At 59.3% G+C, this 18512-nt stretch overlaps 1 protein-coding gene across 2 annotated transcripts in view; it reads left to right on the top strand.

The window, feature by feature from the left end:
- The window catches only part of DENND2A (DENN domain containing 2A), an 82985-nt gene extending 64799 nt beyond the window's left edge, over window positions 1-18186 (top strand). The window contains exons 12-19 of one of the 2 annotated variants that reach the window (XM_055133903.1): window positions 731-871; window positions 2477-2625; window positions 10089-10266; window positions 11423-11464; window positions 14105-14222; window positions 14887-15132; window positions 16175-16261; window positions 16960-18186. In XM_055133903.1, the coding sequence (XP_054989878.1) occupies window positions 731-871; window positions 2477-2625; window positions 10089-10266; window positions 11423-11464; window positions 14105-14222; window positions 14887-15132; window positions 16175-16261; window positions 16960-16991 (993 nt within the window). In that variant the 3' untranslated portion in view covers window positions 16992-18186. Of the gene's footprint in view, window positions 1-730; window positions 872-2476; window positions 2626-10088; window positions 10267-11422; window positions 11465-13159; window positions 13242-14104; window positions 14223-14886; window positions 15133-16174; window positions 16262-16959 lie in introns of those variants that run through there. The other variant, XM_055133908.1, reaches the window with a different exon arrangement.
- Window positions 18187-18512: the final 326 nt, after the last annotated feature.

Genomic DNA, 18512 nt, shown 5'->3' with positions numbered 1-18512 from the left:
ACCAAACAAAATAGTTTGGGGGTTTCTTCAAAGACGCTTCATAATTTTACATTCCTACTGTGGTGTCAGAGAGCGCCCTGCGTTCCTGGCCGGCCGTCATTCCATTCTCACCATTGGAACGGATGTCAGTGGTCTCCTGGTTTGGGTTTGCATTTCCTGGCTGGGGGTCCTCCAGCGAAGGTCACACATGGACCTGCATACCCAGTCACATTCTACTGGCCCTCAGAGTGCGCCAAATCATTAGAATACCTGGGTGTTTTTCTTTTAAAATTTTTTTTTCTTTTTGGGCCACACCCGGAGATGCTCAGGGGTTACTCCTGGCTCTGCACTCAGGAATTACTCCTGGTGGTGCTCAGGGGACCATATGGGATGCTGGGAATCGAACCCGGGTCGGCCGGGTGCAAGGCAAACGCCCTACCCGCTGTGCTATCACTCCAGCCCCTGTTTTTTTTTTTTTTTTCACCACCAACCCCAGAGCCCCACTGGGGCCCAGTTGTTCCTGCTGAGAACATGCGTGCGTGCGTGCCTGCGTGCATGCGTGCATGGTCAGTCCCATAAGTCCCATTGCCAGACCCAACAGGGAGCTGCAGAGCGCGGGCTGAGGGAGTGGGCGGGGCCGAGGGAGTGGGCGGGGCCGGCTGGGATCGTCCCCTGCGGGGTTCCCCAAGCTGCTCCAGCGGAGATGCTGCCTTTACCTTCACCGTCGCTGCTTCTCTGCGCCTCCCCGCAGATCCTGGACGAGGTGGAGAAGCGACGAGGCATCTCTCCAGCGCTGGTCCAGCCCCTCATGAGGAGCGTCATGGAAGCCCCGTTCCCGGCCCTGGGCAAGACCATCGTGGTCAAGAACTTCCTGCCCGGCTCGGGGAATGAGGTGAGGCCCAGCCTGATCCTCCAACCGGGGGCTTGGGGGGACCCCCCCAGCCGCATCCCAGAACCCCGCGGGCTGACTCCCCGTGGACCCTCATCCCCTGCCATGTCCCCTTCTCCGACCTCAGAAACGCCCCCTGCGCCCAGTGCAGCCCGCCCGGGATCCGGTCCCAGACCTGGGCCCCAGCTCCCCTCTGCTGCCCGGCCTGTGGCTGACCCAGACAGGCAGGACCTGCACCGGGCTCTCTCGGCTTCTCCGCGCCCCCCCACCCCCAGAACCTTCTTCTCTGTGTCTGAAGCTACTTTCGTGGCTGGTCTGTGTTGCTTCTCCCCGTCAGGTGAAACAGGTTCTTTTTAGGAAAGACAGAACACTGGGGCTTCATCCGGGACTGGGAGCATCCCTGTTCCTTGCCGGGCGGGTGGGTGGGGTCAGAAGAAGGGAAGTGTCTCTTTCTTCGGGGGGCTGGGGAGGGGGGACACACCCGGCAGAGTTCAGGGCTAAGGATGATTCCCGGTGGTGCTTGGGAGGCCATAGGATGTTCCTGGGATCGAACCCGGGTCAGCCATGAGTGAGGCAAGCGTCCTCCCCGCTGTACTGTTTCCGCACAAGGAATGTGTTTCCTGTCCCCTTCCGGAGCTCTTGGCCATCAGGTGCTGCCATTCTGCCTTCTAAGGGGCAAGGGGCTCTGCGGGGCGCTGAGGGGCGCTGCAGGTGGGAGGGGGCAGCCCCTGTTGCAGGGCAATCCTGAACCTCGCCGGCCCCGGGCAGGGCCTGAGAGCCCCAGCACGTAGGTAACCACGCCGGGCAGGGCCTGAGCGTGAAGCCCCTGTGAGTTCATCCAGACGCTCACGGAGACTCAGAGGAACATGGGGCTGAGGGGAGGGAGTCTGGCTCTGTACACCTCGTGCTTCCATCTCCCTGGCAGTACACACATGCATGCACACACATATGCATGCACACACATATGCATGCACACACATACACATGTATACGTGCATGCATGAACGAGCATGCATGCACATACTGACATGCACACATGCATGTGTACACATGCACATGCATGGACACATACACACGCCCACATATGTACAGATACGCACACATTCAGATGCATACACATGCATGCACAGGCATACATAGGCATGCACATGTGTGCATGTGTGCATGTGCGCACAGGCACACAGGCATGTGCGTGCACACACGCACACAAGGGAAAGTGTCAAGGCAGACCCGTGCACCAGAGCAGCCGTGCAGGTAGATTCAGGAACATTCCCTCGAGTATGGAGAAGCGAGCGAGGCGGGAAACAGAGGCAGAGGCTTTGTGGCACTCCATGGCCCAGACTGTGCCCCCAGCCCCAGGTGCCCCTGGGCAGACTCGCCCGTGCCAAGGAGCACTCCTGGCCATTGGGGCCGGGCCATTGCTTCCGTGTTCTGTCCGTGCCCAGCCGGGCTGCGTGCAAGGCACAGTGTCCCCGTGTCCCCCGGCCAGCCCCTCCCGCTCCTTTCTGTCCCCGGAGCCTCTCGGTCCCCTTTCCTGTCCCTTCTCGCCCGCTGAGGGCCTGGCCGAGGTTCACTGCTTCACTGCTTCACTGCTCCCGGGCCCCGCAGGTCATTGAGCTGTGCCGGCCCCTGGACTCTCGGCTGGAGCATGTGGACTTCGAGTCCCTCTTCTCCTCCCTCAGCGTCCGCCACCTGCTGTGCGTCTTCGCCTCCCTGCTCCTGGAGCGGAGGGTCATCTTCATCGCTGACAAGCTCAGGTAGCCGGCGGGGCGGGAGGGCACTGCAGAGCCGGGCACAGGACAGCGGGACGGAGCTGCAGGAGGCGCCTCGAGCTGCCTCAGTCCAGGGGGCAACCCGGGAGTCAGGCGGCCCAGCCCAGGCTGGAAGGCCGAGCGCCCCAAACAGCGCTTCAGAGAACTGGCACTCAGCACCCCTTAGAAGGCTGCGTGCTGCGGTTTGCCTGGCTGGACGCTGTGGTTCGCTTCTGTCTGGGGGGGCCATTCCCAGCATCGCTTAGGGGCTGTTCCTGGCTCTGTGCTCAGGCCTGAGCCCTGGCCATGCTCTGGGGACCAGTGTGGTGCCAGACTGGGGCTGGTCTCCTGCAGGTCGAGTGCCTGGTCAGGCGGGGCTGTGGTCAGCCGGGACTTCTGCCTTGGGACTCCCCGACCCTCTTGTCTAAGCACCTTGTGAAGAAGCTGGGAGCAGAGAGGAAGGGGCGTGGGCCGGGAGTAGTAGGACAGCAGGCTGGCCTTGCATACGGCCGACCCAGGTTCCATCCCCGGCATGCCTTGTGGTCCCTGACCACCGCCGGGGTAATTCCTGAGTGCAGAATCAGGAGGAAGCCCTGAGCATCACCGGGTGTGGCCCAAAAGTCAAAATCTCAAAAAGTTAAAAATTAAGGCAGGGGAGCTTCCCCGGGCAGCAGAGGACATCCTCGGAGGCTCGGGGCCCGGGGCAGGGGAGCTGCTGGGCAGGGCGAGTGGGACCCGGCCCCTTCTGGGATGTCCCTGGACAGATCTCTGACACCGCCGGAAGGAAAGACCAAGGGCAGACGCCTCCTGTCCACACTCGGTCAACGGGCGGCCAGGTGCGGGCGGGCGTGAGCACTGGGCCCGGGGCCTGTTCTTTTCAGCAGCCGTCCCTTCTAGTGCTCTCCTGTGGGCTCTTGGAGGTGTGTGTGTGGGGGGGGCTCTTGGGGGCGGATGGGAGAAGGCCTGAGGGCCCAGTGTGTGTGTGTGTGTGTGTGTGTGTGTGTGTGTCGGCTCTTGGGGGCAGGTGGGAGAAGGCCTGAGAGCGGGCCTTGGCTAGAGAGGTGTGTGTGTGTGTGTGTGTGTGTGTCTCGGCTCTTGGGGGCAGGTGGGAGAAGGCCTGAGGGCCCAGTGTGGTGTGTGGGGGCGGGGGCTCTTGGGGGCGTGTGGGAGAAGGCCTGAGAGCGGGCCTTGGCAAAGAGGTGTGTGTGTGTGTGTGTGTGTGTGTGTGTGTGTGTGTGTGTGTGTGTGTGTCTCGGCTCTTGGGGGCAGGTGGGAGAAGGCCTGAGGGCCCCGCGGGTTACCGTAACTCTCTATGCGGGAGCAGGAGGGACATGGAAAGGGCTGGGGGCTGTGTTGTGCCCCGGGCACCCCCGGATTAGGTCCCCAGCACCTCAAAACAAAACCCAGCAGCTTCACCCCACGAAGCTGGAGAGATGGCTCGGGAAGGCAAGGCGCTTACCTCACCTGCAGCCGACCTGGGTTTGATCCCTGGCCACACAACGCCCCCCTCCCTGTCCCCCCTCCAGCACTGCCAGGCACACATCCAGGTGTGTCGCAGGCCTCAGCCGAGTCCCCATTCCCAGAGTCTGTGGCTCTGCCCGCTCTGCCGCCTGCCGGTCCAGCAGAGGTGGAAGCGCATCTCGGGTCGCCCGCATCTGTCTCTAGTCTCCTCTTCGCCGGAGCCCGGGAGCAGAGCATGAGAATCCGATGAGCTGCCCACTCAGGGAGCCGCCCCCTCACCTCCTGGGTGCTCAGGAGCCGGCTTTGGGTCTGGGGTCACCCCCGCCCCTCAATACCCGTTTTATTGACGCCACGTCATGAGCCTGCCGTGACGGGGATTCAGACAGAGAGCGCAGGGGCTGTAACGGGTTCAAGTGGCACCCAGAGCCCGTCAGCTCGAGACAAGCATTCTTTTTTTTTTTTATTTTTTTTTAATAGTTTATTTTTAATTAGTGAGTCAACGTGAGGGTACAGTTACAGATTTATACATTTTTGTGCTCATGTTTCCCCCATACAAAGTTCGGCTCCGTTTCATCTTTGGGGGCACATAGAGTGTCCCAAGGCTGTGTCAAGCCGCAGTTAGACGGGAAAGAGAGAATGGTGTTGTGATGTCCCATTCGGTCGTCATGGCAACCCCGGCAAATATTTCCCCAGGCCCCCTTTCTTCCATTTCCCTCATCATAAACATTCCCTCATTCTGTTTCTTCGTTGAATCATTTCAAGTCCACAGGTTTTGGCGTAAACCTCTCGACAGGAACCCAGAAGAAAAGTCCAAACTATCCCACAGACAAAGAGGGTGTGTGAACTGTCCCCAACAGCCACAAAACTGTCTTTTTTTTTTTTTTTTTTTTGCTTTTTGGATCACACCCGGCAATGCTCAGGCGTCACTCCTGCCTTTGCACTTAGAAATTACTCCTGGCGGTGCTCAGGGGACCATATGGGTGCTGGGAATTGAACCCAGGTCAGCCGCGTGCAAGGCAAACGCTCAACCTGCTGTGCTATCGCTCCAGCACCCTCGACAGTGTGTCTTTGTGGTACATTAAGACCATAGGCTAGTGTGGGACCCTCGCTGTCGCTAATGGGGCTGGGGCAGGTGTCTACACAAGCGGGGCTCTGGGGTGTGGCTGTGACAGCAGTAACGACTCATCCAGATAGCGCTTTGCACCCTCATCCTGCTCTGTGCTCCTTGGGGACCTTGTTTTGTTTGTTTTGGGGCCACACCTGGCGCTGTTCAGGGCCTATGCCTGGCTCTGGGCTCAGGGACCACTCCCGGTGACTCAAGGGACTGTACGTGCCACCAGGGATCATAGCCGGGTAGGTGGCATGTAAAACAATCGCCTTAACCCCTGCTCTAATGCCCTGACCCCTCAACTCTAAAAACTCATATTTCTCTTTGTTTTATGATTTGGCCACACCCGGTGGTATTCTCTGCTCCTGGGGTCACTGCTGGAGGGGCTCACGGGCCACATGAGGTGCTGAGACCAAACCTAGGTGGGCCACATACAAGGCAAGCACCTTAACCCCCATACTGTCTCTCTGACCCCGCAACTCTATTTCATTTTTTTTTTTTTTTGCTTTTTGGATCATACCCGTCGGTGCACAGGGGTTACTCCTGGCTCTGCACTCAGGAATTACGCCTGGCCGTGCTCAGGGGACCATATGGGATGCTGGGAACCGAACCCAGGTGGGCCGCGTGCAAGGCAAACGCCCTACCCGCTGTGCTATCTCTCCAGCCCCAACTCTATTTCTAAGACCCGTTCCCGGTCTAAAAGTTCTGTGATTCTCTAAGTCTCCTGGAGTCAAACAGACTTACACCCAACTCTGAAATCTTGAAGGACTTGATTTAATCATGAGCTCGGCACTGTCATTCTCTCGTGGATGGGTTTAAGTCTCTACTGATGCCCGGAGCTGGCTGGCAACGTCCACCACCTGCTCTGCAAGGAATACACAGGAACTTATTACAAGTGGGCTCCCAGAAAGGGCACCATTCAGAGACTTCCTTCCTACGTTCCCTCAAGAGACTAACTCTCTCTTGTCTTAGAAATGGAAGCCAGCATCCCAAAATTGAAACAAGTAATATGTAACGTTATGTATCACACCAGCATCTCCCAGCTCTGACACCGGCATCTCCTGGCTCCACACAACAGCATCTTCCATTTCCATACAGCTTATTCTCCGGTCCAAACCACTGGCTTGCAACCCCTTTCCAGTATCACCTGCAATGAGAGGAATTTTGCACATTCAGACCCAATCCAAGTTCATGCAGCCACTCAGTAATCACTGTTGCAAAAAAGTGCAGCACACTTTTCTATCCCTTTTGCTATTTTGCATACTAATCACAAGTCACTAAAATTATTGCGGAACTCCTAACGGGCCACAAAATCCCAGTGGAGGGGCCGGAGCGATAGCACAGCGGGTAGGGCGTTTGCCTTGCACATGGCCAACCCGGGTTCGATCCCCGGCATCCCATATGGTCCCCCAAGCACAGCCAGGAGTAATTTCTGAGTGCAGAACCAGGAGTAACCCCTGAGCATCGCTGGGTGTGACCCAAAAAGCAAAAAAAAAAAAAAATCCCAGTGGAATACAACCTGCAGGAGACACAGCTCTGTTCATCTGTACTTTCACATCACCCAGCTCGCTAAGCCCTGAGCTCTCCGCTGTGGTGCGTGAGCGGCCACCTTTGTATTCCGGCCACTCAGAAGCACAGAAGTTTCCTAAAATCCACCATCTTAGGTTTCTACTTGGGAGACCAGATGCTGCCCGATCGAGGAAGTATTTTATAAAGCTAGTTAGAGAACTTACCAAGACGTTCAAGAGGGCACAGCGGGGAAGGTGTGCATGCAGCCGGCCCTGTGTCAGTCCGTGACACCACAGGGTCCGACCCTAAGCATGGCCAGGAGTTACCCCCTGAGCACTACTGGGTGTGACCCAGGTCCTGGAGAAGAAAAAAAAAATCGTACAACCAAATGATGTCAATACATTTAGTGATATGTATATATCTATATCCTGCACCCGTGCCTGGCTGTCTTCACCAGGGCCCCTCGGAGGGAGCAGGTTGAGTCTCGCTCTCTGCCCTGAGCAAAGCCCGATGAGCCGAAGACCTCCAGAACCCAGCCACAACAGTGCTCAAGGCCACTCTCCACACGCTCGAATGAGCTTCATGCATGAAGGAACCAGCAGAGGAACCCAGGCATGCAGGACCCAGGGCTGAGATCTCCAAGACTGCTCGGATCAGGGCTGGGCCTCTTCCACCCAGATCCCCCTTTTTCCAGTAGCTAGGCGGCCACACTCACAAACTGTCCCCGGCCCCATGTTATCCCATTAACGGCCAAGATCCAGAGACTATAAAACAAAGCTCCCAGAAGCGGCCACACAACCTCTTATTGTTTTGTTCTCCCTCTCGGAGAACCCGGCAAGCTACCGAGAGTGTCCTACCTGCACAGCAGAGCCTGGCAAGCTCCCCGTGACGTATTCGATATGCCAAAAACAGTAACAATGATGGGTCTCATTCCCCTGATCCTGAAAGAGCCTCCAATGTGGCTCTTTGTAAAGAGTAACAAGAGGATGCTAAAATCTCAGGGCTAGGAGGGGGACATTACTGGTACCCGCTCTAGCAAACTGATGAACAACAGGATGACAGTGAAAATACATTCTTTTGTTTTTGTTTTTGTTTTTTGTGTCACACCCAGTGATGCTCCTGGCTCTGCACTCAGGAATTACTCCTGGTGGTGTTCAGGAGACCATATGGGATGCCAGGGATTGAAACTGGGTCGGCCTCGTGCAAGGCCAATGCCTTACCTACTCTACTATTGCTCCAGCTTCCTGCAGTGATATCTTGACTAAGGACATCAACACGAACCATAAGCGATTTTCTGGAACATTCACGTTCTTAAATATTCAAGAAAGATGACCAAGGGGGAATTCTCTGCCTGGGAACAGAAGTCTGGGGAGTCCGTGCTGGTAGACGCACTGACCTTGCCCTTTCTAACTGAGCTGCTCGTGTTCACCCAGAGTTAAGATGGAAAATATTGGGGGCTGGAGTGATAGCACAGCGGGGAGGGCGTTTGCCTTGCACGGACCGACCCGGGTTCGAATCCCAGCATCCCATATGGTCCCCTGAGCACCGCCAGGGGTGATTCCTGAGTGCAGAGCCAGGAGTAACCCCTGTGCATCACCGGGTGTGACCCAAAAAGCAAAAAAAAAAAAAAAAAAAAAAAAAAAAGATGGAAAATATTATGTGAACACAAGAGCAAAATCGTGGGGCCGGAGGGATAGTACAGAGGGCAAGACGCTTGCCTTGCACGCACCAGACCTGGGTTCAATCCCTGGCATCCCGTATAGTCCCTGAGCACCACCAGGAGGGATTCCTGGGTGCAGAGCCAAGAGGAACCCCTGAGCACCGCTGGGCGTGACCCCAAACAACAAAACAAAAAAGCCTAGTCAGTATGTTTTCACTCCTCTCCTTCTGAAGTAAACCAGGACTCAGTGATTTTTTTTGTTTTGTTTTTTTTTAAGTGGGCTCAGAGCAATTTGATGACAGTGAGATCATACCTGAGGCTTCCTGGAAACCAACACGGGCATGTCGGTCACGCCTGAATCCAGCTGCCCCCTCGCTCCCCTGAGCAGAGCGAGCTGAGAGGAGGTGCTCAGGGCATCTGGCATCAAGCCTGGCTCTGTGGGGCTGCCCGACTCCAGGGGGCCACAAGTGCCCTCCCCTGCCAGTGTCCCCACTGCACACGGTTCCCAGCCCCGAGTTTCCGGAAGCTGAGTGAAGGGCTGCTTGGGGCAGGCTCACCAGCCCCAGAACCGAGCCCAGGGAGGGGAGGAAAACTGGCCCGACCTGGGCAGGCTGCAACCTCGGGCCAGGCCTTCGCTCACTCAGCAACCAGAGCGTGAATGCTGGCTCGCACACGGGGCTTACAGTGCCTGCTGGCCAGTGCACGGTCACGAGTTCAAATCCCTGGGTTCCCCCATGGTCCAACCACCATCCCAGCAGCCCTGCCACTGTGTGCGCCTGGCAGTTCTGCCCTCTGCTCTCTGTGAAGCCGTGAGCGATTTCTTGCCACTCCATAGCCAGGGGTGGGTGCATGCATGCATGCGTATGTGTGTGTGTGTGCATATATACGTGTGTGTGTGTACAGGTATATGTGTGTGCACATGTGTGCATGTACGTGTGTGTAGGCATGTGTGTGTACATGTGTGCATGTGTATGTGTGTGCGTGTGTTCATGTATGTGCATGTTTGTACGTGTGTGTGCGTGTGTGCATGTGTACGTGCGTGTGCATGCATGTGCACATGCGTGTGTGTGTGTGTGTGTGTGTGTGTGGAAGGCACCACACTGAATAGCACCACAGTAGGGCTGGAGCACAGCCGTGCATGCGGGGTTTGAGGCCTGGCACACATGGTCCCCTGAGCACCCCGGGGACCGTCCTGCTGGCCCCCAGCCCATCCCGGCCGAGTGACATCAACATTGCTGGGCCTGAGTGCTCTCCCTTCAGGCCTGCCCTCGGAGCACCCCCACGCCTCACCTTAATACAGCTATGAAAAACAACAAGAAACGTCAAAACACGTGAGAACTGTGGGTGCTGGTGAGCGGAGGGCTCAGTGCTCAGCAGAGCACAGCGCAGTCACTGTTCCTGCTGGGGGGACCACTCCTAGGTGTGCTCGGGCTGACTCCCGGCTCTGTGCTCAGGGCTCACCTGGCAGTGCTCGGGGGACCATAGGCAGTGCCAGGGATCAAACCTGCGCCCTGCCTGCTCTGCTCTCTCTCTGGGGTGATGGGTTTAGTCGCAGCCTGGTCGGGCACAAGCCCCTTGGGACTTAGCATCAAGTTGCAGGGACCCTTGGGACTTAGCATCAAGTCCCCCAGCTGTGCCCAGAGCCCCTCGCAGCGCCCCCCTCTGGCCCCACTGTGCGGGCGTGCTGCAGGCCTGGGCGCTGGGCTAACCCCCCTTCTCTCCGGTCCCCAGCACGCTGTCCAAGTGCTGCCACGCCATGGTGGCCGTCATCTACCCCTTCACCTGGCAGCACACCTACATCCCGGTGCTGCCCCCCGCCATGATCGACATCGTGTGCTCGCCCACCCCCTTCCTCATCGGGCTGCTCACCAGCTCGCTGCCGCTGCTCCGGGAGCTGCCCCTGGAGGAGGTGAGCGGGGCGGGCACCGAGCACGGCGGGCAGAGGCGGGTGGCTCGGCTCTGCAGGCGGCAGGGAGCGGGACAGGGCCGCCCCTCAGGACCGCATCTTCCTTCCCCACCCCCCGAATGGACCTGCTGCTGTGGACGTCCACTGATAGGGACGGTCTGGAGGTCACAGCACTGCGACACCCCAGCCCCCTCCCCGCCCCCCAGCACCTGGGGGCGCAGTACCTGGGGTTTGCGTCTGGGCCGATGACAGAGTTGGAGGGGGCCGGGGACAGAGTGCAGCGGGCAGGGCACTGGCCTTGCCTGGAGGTTTAATCCTGGCGCCCGCTGGGGTCCCCTGAGCCCACCAGGAGCGATCCCCGAACACAGAGCCAGGAGTCAGCCTGAGCACTGCTGGGTGTGGCCCCCAGGGCTGGCCTAGACTGCCCTCTCCGAGGCCTTTGCCTGGTCACTCTGAGGCCGCTGCCCAGCCACGGGCTTTCGGGCATCCTCTGGCCTCTGCAGCGCTTCATCCCAGCCCCTTCCCGACGGCCTCTGTCCCCATGTACCGACAGCCTGAAGGGGGACACCAGCCGCTCCCCCCCCCAGAAGATCTTCCCCGGTCCCTGGAGGCGGCACTCAGACAGCTGGTTCTACTCCGCCCAGTGGGGACCAGCGGGTCTGGGCCTCCGAGCTACAAGGTTGGGCAGGCACCCCCCAGGGTCACCCGGAATGTTCTAGAAAAAAGACTATCTCTGCAGGACGTGAGGGCCCAGATGCTTCCAGCTGGTGGTAGGGCGGGCCCCTGCCCCTCTCTTTCATAGCCTGTGGCCCCTGGGGGGCCAAGAGCCTGGGCCCCCTGGGAGACGTGGGGCAGGTGCCTTCTCCGGAAGCTCAGCTGACGGGAACCCACCGCTTGTTCCTTGGACGCCCCCAGCGGGTGCCTCCCCTCCCGACACGGACCGTCTGGGAGCACAGAGGAGCCAGGGCTGGGTGGACGGCGTCTTGCCCTCCCCGAAGCCCGGGAGCTGGTCGGGCCCATGGGGCTTGGGTGCTGGAGTGCCCTCTCTCCGTCCCGCACGCCCCTGGCTGGGCCACCTGCTGCCTCTCTGGGCCCCAGGTGGAGCTGGCCGCGAGCCCACGGGCCTCCCCTGTGACCAGCACTTCTCCGTGTCCCGTAGGTCCTGGTGGTGGACCTCGTCAATGACCGGTTCCTCCGGCAGGTGAGCTGGAAGACGAGCCACTGTCCGCGTCTCCTCTTTGTCCTGGGGCCTCCCGGGGGTGCTGGGAGGGCAGAGCTGGGCCGTCTCTGGGGGTGCTGGGGCGTCTCTGCCGGGGCGGAACTGAGGATAAGACGGGGCAGGGCCGAGGGTGGGTTGGCAGAGGACAGATTTCCTCTGGCAGCTACTCAGAGCCTTGGGGTCTGTTACACGGGGTCTGCTCTTATGAATACTCAAGCAAGGGGCCTCTGCATAGCACAGCGGGGAGGGCGCTTGCCTTGCACGGCCATCCCGGCACTCCGTATGGTCCCCGAGCCCACCAGAATGATCCCTGAGCACAGAGCCAGGGGTCAGCCCTAAGGATCAGGAGGGTGTCCCCAAAACAACAACAAAAACTCAATCGTGGGCTGGACCGATAGCACAGCGGGTAGGGCGTTTGCCTTGCACACAGCCAATCTGGGTTCGATTCCCAGCATCCCATAGGGTCTCTCGAGAACCACCAGGAGTAATTCCGGAGTGCAGAGGCAGGAGTAACCCCTGTGCATTGCTGGGTGTGAGCCAGAAAGAAAAAGAAAAAAAAAAAAGCTCAATTATGGCCCAGAGAGGCATTCCAACTGGTAGGGCACTTGCCTTGTACCCAGCCTTCCTGAGTTTGGTCCCCGAGCCCCACCAGGGGTGACTCCCTGAGCACAGAGCGAAGGGTCAGCCCTGAGCACTGCTGGGTGTGGTCCCCCACAGTCAAAGAACGTTTGGGCACCAAGGTCTGATCAGAGATGGGGAAATTAGCATGCAAACTTATATACAGATTTTCCTCAAGTGGCTTATGTCCCAATAAAACCAGGAATAGCGGGAAACACTGCTAAGCGGGCAATCCACTTGCTGTACCTCCCCCACCATCAGCTCGCCGCCTCCTCAGGGTGTGGCCCAGCTGACCTCGGTCACACTCCGATGCCCCAGTGGGGCAAAACGCAGCGGGCACAAGGTTTGTTTCCTAACTAAGCGTTGGCTGGCTCATGTCATTGGCTGAACTCTGTCCCTCTTACTGTCCCCACCTACCCAGGTGACGGCCAAGCAAGTCCTGGCTCTATGCTCAAGAATGACACCCCTTGGGGCTGGAGAGATAGCACAGCGGGTAGGGCGTTTGCCTTGCACGCGGCCGACCCGGGTTCAAATCCCAGCATCCCATATGGTCGCCTGAGCACGGCCAGGGGTAATTCCTGAGTGCAGAGCCAGGAGTAACCCCTGTGCATCGCCAGGTGTGACCCAAAAAAAAAAAAAAAAAAAAAGAATGACACCCTAGTGCCAGAGAGATAGCACAATGGGTAGTGCCTTACCCGCTGTACTATCCTTTGGACCCAGCCCGAACACCATTTGTTAAAGAAATTTCCTCCATTGAGTTTTCTTTTTTTTTGTTTTGTTTGCTTTTTGTTTTTGTTTTGGGGCCCCACCAGTGATGCTCAGGACTTACTCCTGACTCAAGGGATCACCCCTCTGGGATGCTCAGGGGACCATATGTGGTGCCAGGGGTCAGAACTAGTTCGGTATGTGCAAGGCAGGTGCCCTACCTGCTGTACTATCACTCCGGCCTCCCGTTCTGAGTATTCTTGATTCACTTGTTGAACTTCACTCGAGACACTTCACCATGGGGTTGTCTATATCCCAGCTTTAGGTGAGTGATTCTCTTCCTTTCCTTTACAGGACTCTCCTCTCTTCCTCCTCTCTCTTCCCTCCTATTTCCTAAAGACAGCTGTCCACTTCAGGGGCCAGCCAGAGCTCAGGGGTAAGGCACTGGCCTTGCATGCAGCCAATCCCTGAGTATTGCCAAGTGTGACCCAGTGACCTAACCACTCCCCACCAGGTGCAATGCGTATGCCCCAAATATGCAGGAGTTATACTCAGGACTCTGCATTCTGTCCCGTGAGTCTCTGTGCATCTGTGTTTAAGCCAGCACCTTGCTGTTTTGATTATTATAAGGTCTGAAATCAGGAATTGTGGGGCTGGAGCCATAGCACAGCAGGTAGGGCGTTGGCCTTGCATGTAGCCAACCCGGGTTCAATTCCCAGCATCCCATATGGTCCCCTGAGCACCGCCAGGAGTAATTCCTGAGTGAATGAGCCAGGAGTAACCCCTGTGCATCGCCGAGTGTGACCCAAAAAAGCGAAAAAAAAAAAGAAATCAGGAATTGTGATATCTTCAACTTTTTCCTTCTCAGAACCTCTTTGGCTGTTTCTGGGTCTTTCGTGGTTCGGCACAAATCCGAGGGTTAGCTTTGTTCCTATTTCTGTGAAAAACGCCCTTGCAGTGTGATGGGAATTGCATTGACTCCCTCGAGGGTTATGGGCAGCTTGGCCACTTTAACCACGCCCATCCCCCCCCAGCCCACTGGCCCAGCTGTCCCTCCTTGCACGGCCTCTTCTCCCCTTGTCGGTTGCTGTCCTTCATCTTGACCGTGAGGTTGGCATTGATGAGTGGCTCAGCGGGGGAAGCCCAGGTGAAGCCACGTGGACTGGACCTTCCCACCTCCAGCCCTGGCTCTAAGCCCTCTTCCTTCTGGGACTGGGGTTCTGCTGTTTGTCCCTAAGCCAGGACTGATCCCCCCCCGCCGCAGACCGGCCCATCAGCCTCCTGCTTGTCCCTTTGCAGATGGACGACGAGGACTCCATCCTGCCCCGGAAGCTCCAGGTTGCCCTGGAGCACATCCTGGAACAGAGGAACGACCTGGCCAGTGACCAGGAGGAAGGGGCCCCGGACTGCCGGCACGGTGAGTCACTCAGCTGTGTGAGGTGGGGGCAAGGGTCCCCCTCCGCATGCGGATAAGTAGCAACAGGGACCAGAGAGGCAATAAAGACAAATTGGTGGGGGCTGGAGCCATAGCACAGCGGGTAGGGCGTTTGCCTTGCACGCAGCCAACCCAGGTTCGATTCCCAGCATCCCATAGGGCCCCCCGAGCACCGCCAGGAGTCATTCCCGAGTGCAAAGCCAGGAGTAACCCCTGTGCATCGCCAGATATGACCCAGAGAGAGAGAAAGAGAGAGAGAGAGAGAGAGAGAGAGAGATTGGGGGCCTGGTCCCGTGGTTTGAATTTCACCCCAACCATGAATTCCGGTGGCTTTTCACTTCTCCCCACCCTGGCCCTGGGGTGTCCCCCTACAGAGGGAAGCCAGGGCTGCCTGCAGCCAGAGCACAGCAGGTGAGGCCTTTGCCCTGCACGCAGCCCACCCGGCTTCGATCCCCGCCATCCCATAGGGTCCCCTGAGCACCGCCAGGCGCAGAGCCAGGAGTGACCCCTGAGCACTGCTGGGTGTGGCCCCACACTAACGCTGGGAGGGTGCCCGGGCCTCCCTTCCACGGGCCCGGCGGCCACCTGGCGCCCTCCGCGCCTCACGCGTCTGTCCTGTGTCCCCCCCCCCCCGCCCCCTGCCCAGGCCCCGAGGGCAGCCCCTTGAACGAGGTGGTGTCCGAGGCCTTCGTGCGCTTCTTCGTGGAGGTGGTGGGCCACTACTCGCTCTTCCTGACGCCCGGCGAGCGGGAGGAGCGCAGCCTGCAGCGCGACGCCTTCCGCAAGGCCGTGTCGTCCAAGAGCCTGCGCCGCTTCCTGGAGGTCTTCATGGAGACCCAGACCTTCCGCGGCTTCATCCAGGAGCGGGAGCTGCGCCGGCAGGACGCCAAAGGTGGGGGTGTCTGCACTGCAGGGAGCCCCATCCCTCCCCGCTCAGCCACTGTCCTTTCCCTCCGTCCTGCCTCCTGCCTGTCCTTCTCCCGGGGGTCCGCTGTGGGGGGGCTCCGGGCCGAGGACTCTCCCTGGGCTTCTTCTCTCTGCCCCTTCCCCCCCACCCTCTGCTGCTTCCGCACAATCCTGGGGACAAGGGTGTCGGGCCAGAGCGATAGCACAGCGGGTAGGGCGTTTGCCTTGCACGCGGCCGACCCGGGTTCGATCCCCGGCATCCCATATGGTCCCCCAAGCACTGCCAGGAGTAATTCCTGAGTGCAAAGCCAGGAGTAACCCCTGAGCATTGCTGGGTGTGACCCAAAAAGCAAAAAAAAAAAAAAAGAAAGAAAAGGGGGTGTCACCAGGGCTGGGGGGTCCCCTGGCGCCACGTGGCGGCACGCACAGGTGTTCGGCAGGGGCGCACGGGCCTGGCGCGTGAGGCCCGGGGGTCGAGCCTGCAGCGCATGAACAAGGAATAGAAGATTCTGGAAGGGCAGTTACAGGGGGAGTGAGGCCTGGGGAGGCAGAGAGGCCGGCCCAGGGGGGCCCCGGAGCAGCTGACCCACACCCACGTCCCGGGTCCTTTGCACAGCCCCTCCGCCGCCCCCAGGCTGCCCAGGTTATTCTAATGGGCGGGGTCTGAGGGCACAGACAGGAGCTGGCCGGTGGCTGAGTCACAGGGGTCCCTTAAACAGACTTGGGTTCGCACAGTCCTCCGAGCTTCCGTCGGGGAGCTAGGGAGAAACCTGGAGAGCAGGAGGCCGAGGGCAGTGCTGGCCCGAGAGGTGGCCGGTCCACCCCCATGGGGACTCCTGGGCCGGGCACTTGCGGAGACCTGGAGGGGGTCGCCTGCCGGGCACTTCGGAGCTGGACGGTGTTTGCCGGCACACGTGAGCTGGCGCCCCGAGTACCAAAGCCGCTCACCGGGCAGCAGGCAGGGGTGCAGAGGGGCGGGGGCAGGAGGAAGGGGGGACGGAGTCACCGATGCGGCTCTCTTGTCGCAGGTCTGTTTGAGGTCCGCGCCCAGGAGTACCTGGACACGCTCCCCAGCGGCGAACACAGCGGCGTCAACAGGTTCCTGAAGGGACTGGGTAAGGCCCCGCGCCCTCCACCCGCACGGCTCTGAGCTCTGCCCTCCCCACCCCCAGCCCAGGGTGCCCCCTCCTGATTTACAGGGCCCTGGGCTCTCTTGCCCCCTGCTCTCAGGTCTCTGAGGAACTGAGCCTAGGAAGCAAGAGGGAGGGGCTGGCGAGATAGTGCAGTGGGGAGGGCACTCATTTGCCTTGCATGCCGCCCACCCGGGTTCGATCCCTGGCACCCCAGATGGTCCCTCGAGCCCTCCAGGAGGGATCCGCGAGTGCAGAGTGAGGAGTCAGCCCTGAGTACTACTGGATATCACCAAGAAACTGTGCCCCCCACAAAGTAGAAAGAGCAAGAAGGGAGGGGGGAAGAGAGAGGGAAGGTGGGGTCTGGTGTCCAAGGTGGTGGGACAAGGGCCCTTGGGGAAAGGGAGACTCAGGGAGCAAAGGAGAGGAGCGAGGGGCCTGCCAGCCCCCAGGAGGAGCCGTGTTCAGCAAAGGGCCCCAGGGATGCACCCCTGAATGCTTCAGGTCGCCCCACTCGGGAGCTACCCACCTCGCAGGGGACCCCTTCCCCATAGGGAGGCTTGAAACAATGCCGTGTCCCCACATGTCCCCAGGATGGGGACCCCTACTATCGGCTGCGCCCCCGGGAAGGGGGAGGAAAAGTTCGGGCCACCCTGACTGCCCCCTTTCCCTCTCTCCGCCAGGAAACAAGATGAAGTTTCTCCACAAGAAATAATCCTCCGCCCAGCACCAGGCAGCCTGTCCCCGCGTTGGGCCCCTCAGAAATGCGGGGACCGGACAGGGGCCGTCCTGGACCTCAGCACTGGAAACGGGGGCGGGGGAGGGGGCCTGAGGCTCGTCACCCCGCCCTCGTGGATGGGACTGGGGGCCAGTTTGTTGGATATTTTTTCTATTTTTTAATCGAAAGGAAAGTCCATGGGTTTTTTTCCACTGTGCCTGGGCTCAGGGAAATCACCCGGACCCGGGGCGCCCGCCCAGAGGGGCTGAGATGGGAGGGAGCCAATGCGATGGGGCGCCACTGACCCGGGTGGGAGAGGTGGGGGGACCCCAGTGCCCACGGCCCCAGAGAGCTCCGGCTGCACAGGGCTGCCCCCTGGTGGCCAGGCAGTGCCCTTCACTCCTCGGCCACTGCTCTGAGCCTCAGCAGCGCCCCCGGGCCAGGGGACACGGGATGAGATGTCCCCGCGCCAGAGCGCGGCACCGCCCCTTGCGATGTCGAGCCTTTCGGACCCATGGGACGCGCCCAGCTGAGCCAGGAACCAGGGCAGCGCCCTGAGCGGGGCAGGGCAGGCTCTGCCTGCTGGTGCCCATCAGAGGGACCAGCCCCTCTGGGGACAGCCTCTGGGAGCCCTTGTACCCGCGGGTACAAGGCCTGGGCCCCCACTCGGTCTTCATGCCCTGCAAGAGGACCCTGGACCACAGCGGGCAAGGCCGCCCTGACCTCGGGGAGGCCCGGAGGCCCCGTCCCCAGAACAGGAGGAAAACGAGGACGAGGACCCCTCTCCCCCACTTCCAGTCTGTCTTCAGGGTTCTTAACTGGAGTCGCAGACCCGTCCCCCAGCTGTCAAACCTGGCTCTGTGGCCTTGGCTTGTGGGGGTCTATCACAGATGCTCGCACAGGCCCCAGGCCCCCAGGATGGCAGGAAGTGGACTGCACAGAGCCGGGCTGTGTCCGTGGGGGGGTGGCACCGGGAGAACAGACGAGAATCTCCGTGATGGGGGCTCAGGAATCGGAGCTGACCGGCTCCTTATTGCAGTTCACTTTATTCGTAACCAATATTCTGCTTATTTTTATATTGCCCAGAGATGATCACTTTTAATATTTTTGGAGTATACCCTTCTCTTCTAACTTATTTCATGTTATATTGTTTACTTAACACCCCCAAGTGAATAAACATACATCTTGACCAGCACGTCTCCTAATGCTGTTCGGGAGTTAGGTTCAAAAGTTATTTTCCCAGGGGCTGGAGCGATAGCACAGCGGGGAGGGCGTTTGCCTTGCACTCGGCCAACCCAGGTTCAATTCCCAGCATCCCATAGGGTTCCCTGAGCACCGCCAGGAGTAATTCCTGAGTGCAGAGCCAGGAGTAACCCCTGTGCATTGCCGGGTGTGACCCAAAAAGAAAAAAAAAAGTTATTTTCCCAGACTGGGCGTAGGGGGAATATTTTCCAGTTTCCTTACCAGAAAGCACGTCAAGACGGCCTCTTCATACGGATTGTGGCAAATTTGTCCTGT

This window comes from Sorex araneus, chromosome 1 (assembly GCF_027595985.1).
Source record: "Sorex araneus isolate mSorAra2 chromosome 1, mSorAra2.pri, whole genome shotgun sequence".
Lineage (NCBI taxonomy): Eukaryota > Metazoa > Chordata > Mammalia > Eulipotyphla > Soricidae > Sorex > Sorex araneus.
This window is presented reverse-complemented; position numbering and strand designations above follow the sequence as displayed.